At 41.9% G+C, this 7,509-nt stretch overlaps 1 protein-coding gene across 3 annotated transcripts; it reads left to right on the forward strand.

The window, feature by feature from the left end:
• The first annotated feature begins 239 nt into the window (after nt 1-239).
• Nucleotides 240-6,816, forward strand: pvalb9 (parvalbumin 9). Of its 3 annotated transcripts, none has more exons than XM_010905784.3 (5): nt 240-523; nt 1,307-1,374; nt 2,157-2,289; nt 4,334-4,443; nt 6,488-6,816. In XM_010905784.3, exons 2-5 carry the CDS (start codon nt 1,314-1,316, stop codon nt 6,511-6,513), a joined length of 330 nt encoding a protein of 109 aa, XP_010904086.1. In that variant the 5' UTR covers nt 240-523; nt 1,307-1,313; the 3' UTR covers nt 6,514-6,816. The 3 variants fall into 3 exon arrangements, with proteins under 3 accessions (XP_010904086.1, XP_034147976.1, XP_010904095.1); XM_034292085.1 differs by lacking the exon at nt 240-523 and adding an exon at nt 577-595; XM_010905793.3 differs by lacking the exon at nt 240-523 and adding an exon at nt 907-1,152.
• Nucleotides 6,817-7,509: the final 693 nt, after the last annotated feature.

Genomic DNA, 7,509 nt, shown 5'->3' on the forward strand with positions numbered 1-7,509 from the left:
ATTGATTTGCCATAATACTTTTCTGATGTTATGCATATTAACTATAGTAAAAAACAACATTTACAGGTACATGTGTGCGTGTGTGAATGTGTGCGTGAGTGCATGTGTGAATGTGTGTGTGTTTCTTTGTGTGTGGAGAGGGAGCAAGAGAGTGCAACAGAGAGAAAATGAAAGAGAAAGAGAGAGAGAGCACGAGAGAGAGAGAGAGAGAGAGAGAGAGAGAGAGATGTGTGTAAACTACTTGTCTACCTGATATAATATAAGGACCTTACAGGTTCCAGACAGCGGCTATTTACACGCTTCAGCCGGTCAAGGCGGATATAAATAACTGTTAATTAGTTAGGTAAGGAATTGGAGAGGGGCCTGGTTGTGATAATTTGATACTCGGACAGGTAACTCAAGCATTGCTGATCGTCGGAGCATCCAGTCCATAGGCTATATAAGTCTTCATCGGCTGTTATCAGTTACCACAAAGCCTTACATAGTCTGCTTTGAATTACGGCGAGGCGAGATCATCAAAGCGGTGAGTAAGATAAAGACTATAGGAGTTTTTGGATAGATGCTAGAGTGCGGGAGCGGAGTGAGGGATGCTCAGGTATAGCTGCTCAGGTGATATGCCGCAGAGGAAGCTGCAGGTTAATTTACCTGGTTGACAACACTTAGTTGTTTTTTTCACGTAGTGAATGTTTCTTAAACGAATTTGTTTGGAAGCATTTTGAGACCTTGCTTAGTGGACTCCACTTTGCAGACACAAATTTGCACCTGCGTCCAGAAATGTTGCTCTGTATTTATGGAGAGTGTTTTATTTCGATAAGAATTCCAATTGCATACAGCAGACAGGTTTACTCTAAAAGCAGACTCAAAACAGGGACATTAGGGAGTCTTCTGATTATCCGAGCAAAGAAGGGGAAAAAAGAAAAACGCAGCCAAAATATATTTTATTTAGTTAAATGATTTCAGAAATATTCTGAAGAAAATCTAACTCTGAAACCTTTCGTTTTCAATGTAACAGCCTATTTTACAGATTTCTCTGATCTAGCTGCTTTATTCAACCCTTTGAAGGCAGTGTTGGATTACTAATAGATTTTCTCAAAAGCAAGTGAACCGTTGAACAACCACGCTGCTGCCTCCTTGAACCGTTGAACAGCCACGGTGTGTGTGTGTGTGTGTATGTACATGTGCGTGTGCGCGCGCGTTAATGAGTTTGTGCAGGTGTGCCAGTGTAGATGCGTGTATGTGTGTTTATATATATGTTTTTTAATTAATTTTCACAAAAAATGCACTGAGATTTTCCTTGGTCTTACAGGGTTAATATGTCACTCACTTCAATCCTTTCTGCGGAGGCTATAGAGAACGCCGTCAAGGAGTTCCAAGGTAGGTCTTACCTCAGATATCTGGATAAGAAACTGAAGAAACTGAAGAGACAGATAGTAAGATTGTTATCACTACAGGCTATTGTCTTTTACTGTATGAGCTATTCATAGATCAGTTAGATGGTAAGATTGTAACAGGCTATTGTCATTTACTCTAGGAGCTATTCATAGAACAGTGAGATGGTAAGATTGTAACCGACTATTGTCATTTACTGTAGGAGCTATTCATAGAACAGTGAGATGGTAAGATTGCAACAGGTTATTATCATTTACTGTAGGAGCTATTCATAGAACAGTGAGATGGTAAGATTGTAACAGGCTATTATCATTTACTGTAGGAGTTATTCATGGAAGAGTACTGCTTCCTACTCTGCAGTAGGCTGGCAGTAGCCCACAGACTATTTCAATATAATTTTGTACCCTGAGGATGCTGGTCCACGTGTTGGAGTGAAGAGGATTGTTTGGGAAGAGTGTTTGTGTGCCAGCCTGTAAATAGACACACAGGGAGAGATCTCCAGTCTGGAATGCAGCCACACTACCTTCTAAGCTCCTCAGCTTGTCAACCTTACCTGAACTCTAATCATTGCATGTGTGTATGTGTGTGTGTGTGTGTGTGTTTGTGGGTGGGTGGGTGGGTGCGTGGGTGCCCATATGTGTCTGTAAATGTGTGTTTTGTGTGTGTGTGTGTGTGCGTGCGTGCACGTGTGTGTGTTCATGTGTGGGTGGGTGCACATGCGTGTCTGTGTGTTTGTGTGTGTCCATGTGTGTGGTCTCCTGTGTCAGCCCCAGAGTCTTTCAGCTTCAAGAAGTTTTTCCAGCTGTGTGGCCTGTCCTCCAAGTCTCCCAAGGAAGTCAAAGATGTCTTCCAGATCCTTGACAGCGACAATAGTGGTTACATCGAGGAGGCTGAGCTCAAGTATGACATTTACATTAATCCTTTGGGAGTGGGACCATTTGGGACCAATTACCTGGGTGTCATATAAGGAAAATATAATAGGAATGCAAATGATGCGGTCATTTTACTGACACCCTTATTTTAAGTGACTTATGGGTAACGCAAATGTTCAGCTGGCTATATGTGGACAAGGTTAAGCAAATACATTGTTCTGACAGTCTAGTGAGGACCATGCCATGGCATTTTAATGAAGATTTTTTGATCCCTACGGGATTTTAACCCATGACCTTGGCGTTTCCAGCAACACAGTCTTACATGCTGACAGGCCCAGAAGCACCAACTGTGCCAGAAGCGACCTGCTGAACCAGGGAGCATTCAATGCATTTCTGAGTGACAGGAGCCTTAATACTATTTAAAACAATGACCTGTTTTTCCTCGCAAACAAATAGGAATGAGATAACATGTAAAAATTCCTCTCCCCTGTCAGTTTAATGGAAGGTTACCATTAAGCCTTTTTCCTGACATAATCCATGTGTAAAAAAAAAAAAAGGTCATTATTATATTTGAATTATATAATACATTACATAAATGTGCCAGATAGCAGAACTTAAGACACCAACAGTATTACTCAATTGAATTCATGGGAGGTTCAAATCAAGTTTTCCAATCAAAATGTACCGATCACATGGTTTGTGAATAACAGGTGTAGAATAACGCTGAAACACCCCCAGGACTTTCACAACCATGCAGATATAAAAAGAGAACTTGATAGGACTAGGCAGTAAAAATAAATACAAATTAAATTAAATATGGAATCAAACATGAGATATGTACATAACAAATAACAATTGACAACAGCATTGCTATATATAGACAATACCAGTATCAAGTCGATGTGTAGGGTTACAAAGTAGTCCAGATTCATGTACATATAGGAATGTGTGCGGCAGTAGTATACATGTGAACCTGGTATGTGCAAATTAATGTGTGTGTGTTTGCATCAAATCAGTTTTAAAGGGTCCTGTGCAAATGGCGACCACGCTGATAGTACAAGCTTAGTGTGGTAGAATAAAGGACAGTCTTTTAAATGGGTGGCTGGAGTCTTATACTTTTGTGGACCTTCCTCTGGATGTCGGGGAGCATGGTCCCAGTAAGGAAGTCAGCTGTTTGCACCTTCCTTTGATGGCTCTTGGTCTATAGGGCGGTGCCACTGCCATACCAACCGGTTACGCAACCTGTCAAGACGCTGAACTGCAGAACCATTGGACTTTTGACGAGGTGGACGCTCTAGCTCCCCCTCTTCACCACTGTGGTGTGTCTACGTGGATCCCGTCCATTACTCAGTGGTGTATACAGAGAGGGATTTAAAGCTCCCCACCTGCTCCGCTTCAGCCCCACCAGTGTACAGTAGATGGGGGAGCGCTTGGTTTCCTGTCGTCCGTGATCAGCTCCTTTGTTTTTCTGATGTCAAGGGAGAGATGGTTGTCTTGGCACCAAGCTACCAGGTCTCTCCTCACCCTTGTGGGCTGTCTTGTTACCATGGGCAATCAGGCCTACCGACTCTGTCATCAGCTGACTGGGCGGTGGTGCTGGAGTGGTGTGTAGGCGGTGCAGTCATGGGAAAACGGAGCGTACAGGAGGGGATTAAGTACGGACCCTATAGAAGCCTGTGTTGAGGGAGTGTGATGGTCGTGCTGCTGCATTCCCTCATCACGAGTCACCTGCCCGTCAGGAAGTGAGAATAATAGGAATTTGAATTTGTAGTGAATGGACGTTGGTATTGAGGAGAAAAATATTGAATGTTACCCAGCTGGATGTGTTGGATATAGTATTGGGTATATCCAAGCTTTATTACTTTCCAGCCTTGTTTAACTGGATCCAAAAAACCTGTATGCCTTTTAGGGCTTTGCTGGAAGAATAAAATGTGTGTGTTCCGAAGCATTCCTATGTTTGCGAGGCAAAGAAATGATGTGTGTTATGTGTGTGTGTGCGTGTTTGTGTGTGTGTGTTATGTGTGTGTGTGTGTGTTTACGTGTGTGTGTTATGTGTGTGTGTGCTCTCCCAGGTTCTTCTTGCAGCGGTTTGTCCCAGGGGCACGGACGCTGACTGACACTGAATGCAAAGGCTTCCTGTCTGCGGCCGATGACGACAACGATGGCAAGATCGGAGTAGAAGGTGATCTGCAACCAGCTGTAGATTGGGACATTATCATTATCAAGTCATTGCCAAGACATTATTTTAGGCTATTGGTATTTCCTTGTAGGGATTTTCGTATGCGAGACGACCAAGACTCTCTGAGATCCACAATACATTTTGGGAAGCATTGGGGAAACACTTTTGTCAGTTTTCCAAAAGAAAGGATACAGGCAGCTAACATTGTTGAAATGCCCTCCAGTTTGTTCTAGTATGGAAAACCACTATGGATTCTAAGCAAACACTCACAAATTTGGCATCAGCCATGGCTAGGAGATAATGCTTTCAACACAGATGGATATCTTTTAGTTAGAGCCAGCTGATTAGACAAGTTGGCTATGGAAAATAGGGCTGGTCCTGCAGACACAGATCAAGCCAAGTCCTGTATACTCTTATATAAATATTGTGTAGAAAAGAATGTAAAATGATGGTATGCATAGAAACATTTCGATTGGTATTACGCCCATTTTACACACACCAGCAGATCACCGTAATGATATGTCCCTCTTGGTTTTAGCGTCAGTGCTAATGCACAACGTTGATGTTTCCACATGATCCTAATTACCCATAATGGTCAAAATCTTCAATTTAAGATACAAAACCATACATGAAATACAATAACCCCACCCAAAGATAGGAAAAGCAGAATGACAGAGGAAGTGATGCCGACATGTGGAGTGCATGCCGAAGTGTGTATGGTCATTACTTTGCTGAAACTTAAAATACAAAATTATTGCTGATAAATCCTATACTTGTACCATGTACAGAATAATCAAGCCCAAAGAAAAGTGTGCAAAACCAGAATCAGGCATTGGGATTGTCTTTTATTCACGTTTAAAATTATCTTTTAATCCACGTTTGGACTGTAAATGGTTACCAGTTTTAATAATATGTAAAGGGCTGGGCTGGCTGAAATAGCTAATGTAGTATCATATAACTGGATTAAGGATTAAGACTGCACACTAAACATTATTCCGAACTCTGAAAATGTGTCATTCTAGCAACTTTTTGGCAATTATCTCAATTACACTTTATTCCCAATTTCCATCGGTGAATGTGGATGGTAATGGATAGTAATACTATCAAAAAACATTAAAATGCTTGATAAGGTTAGGTTTAGGTCTAGAATAAGGTTTAGGGTAAGGATAAAGGCTAAGGTTTGGGTAGGGTTTAAGGTCAGTAGATCTGTAGAGAACCTACAGAAACACTTTTGTGACTCTCAAAGAGAAAACAACCAATAAACAACCAATAGTTTGAGTTGTTTGTATTACGTACGTTTAGGTTTGAATTAATTGTTGTTGTACTTCAGCTGCCCGCCGCTTTTTTCTGGTGCGGGGGCAAAACAAATGACCTGAAAAACGGTGATGTATGCATTCAATAATTATTAGCGATTCTACAAACCAATTAATATTAAAACATGTGGTCATGTATTGGATATTGCAATGTAATCCTCTAAATTGTAAATAATGCTTTTAAACCATACATGCTGTACATTTATGTTCAGTTATCAGCAAAGAACTCACATAGTGAATATTGGCCAATAATTCCTAGAGTGCGGGAGGCTTCATAGGCAGGAATTCCTTGACTGAGTATGCTCTAGCAATTCCTCACATGGTTCTGGCCCTGCAAGCTAACTGAGGTTGTTAGACGATGGAGCGAGTCCCCACACATACCGATTCCCTTCGCTTCCTGCTGATTGGTGTGAAATGAATGACTGGCAAATAAGGACATGACTCACAGGAAGCATGTTGCCATCTCCAAACGCCTGTTGGGAGTTGTTCTGATGAGACGAGGTTGGAACTATAATTGGATACCACTAAACTGTGTAGAAAGGGTGGGGGGATTCAGGTGTATGGGAATGTTTACCTCCCAATGGTATTGACAGTTGTAGACCAAAGAGAGTGCGGTTACACCATAGTCTTCTCAATTGATTTGGATAATTACCTTTCTTTTTTATCTACCTCATTTCTACATTCTAATCTCAAGCAACCTCAAGTAATCTCTAGGTGTTTCTTTCTTGCCACAGAGTTTCTGACCATGGTCCAGTCCTGAGGGTTCCATGGGAACAGAGCGAGCGGCAGGTGTTGTTCTTATCTTCTGCCTCCAGCCTCCAGTCTATTTCCTCAAGACCACAGTAGATTAACCAATTCGGTTTGCTCTGTTCTTCTGCTTGAATTGTGCCGTTCAAAAGTCTTTTTTTTCAGAGCCCGACCACATTCAGTGACACGATGAAACCGTTTTTATTTGCATTTTGATTACGTTCTAGAAGGTTGTATAGATGTGTTGCCCCATGTATCCTTCAATGCACAGCACATTGTTGACCAGATATTAATAAACACATGGTAACTTATAGTGGCGCATTGTGTGTGTGATTCTTTTTTTTTTTTTACATCTCACACACATTTACAATGGTTATATGACACAATGTAACTAATGACATGTAAGGTGCTCCTCTATCTATGTAAAGTCAAATATAATCTGTACATAATCCTGTCCTGGATTAAAAATAGCATTTGGGCTAATCCTCACTTGATATTTGACTAAAATGCAAACATAGTGGAAAGCTGCTGTGTGACACTGTCAGGTTACGTTGAGTGCATTACTGATTGTATGAGCCAGTGGTTCCAGCAAACAGAGTAGGTATTGGCAACAAGGACAACCTTCTGACACTCTGCGGTTGTCCTGACAACCATGTCACACAACCTCCTGACATTTGGGTGGTCCCGATAGCTCTGTTAGCATTAGTTAACGTCCTGACACGTTGTGTTCGCAAAGTCACACTTATTGCTGAACACGCCTCACTGTATATGCGCACACACACTTACTCCCCTGTACTTGATGGAGTGTGTGTGTGTTCATCCATCCACCCTCCAGCCATCCAGTCATCGGTTGCCAGCTCCACCCCAATGCATGACCAGGGGGACAACTCCGTCAGCAGGAGTGCAAGGGTGAGCCCAGTTCATTGACATTAAAGTATTTTAGCAGAGACTCTCTCATTCTTAGTGACAGTGGTCCACACGTTTTCGTACTGGCCCCACCTGGGAATCA

The sequence above is a fragment of the Esox lucius genome, chromosome 5 (assembly GCF_011004845.1).
Source record: "Esox lucius isolate fEsoLuc1 chromosome 5, fEsoLuc1.pri, whole genome shotgun sequence".
NCBI classification, from domain to species: domain Eukaryota; kingdom Metazoa; phylum Chordata; class Actinopteri; order Esociformes; family Esocidae; genus Esox; species Esox lucius.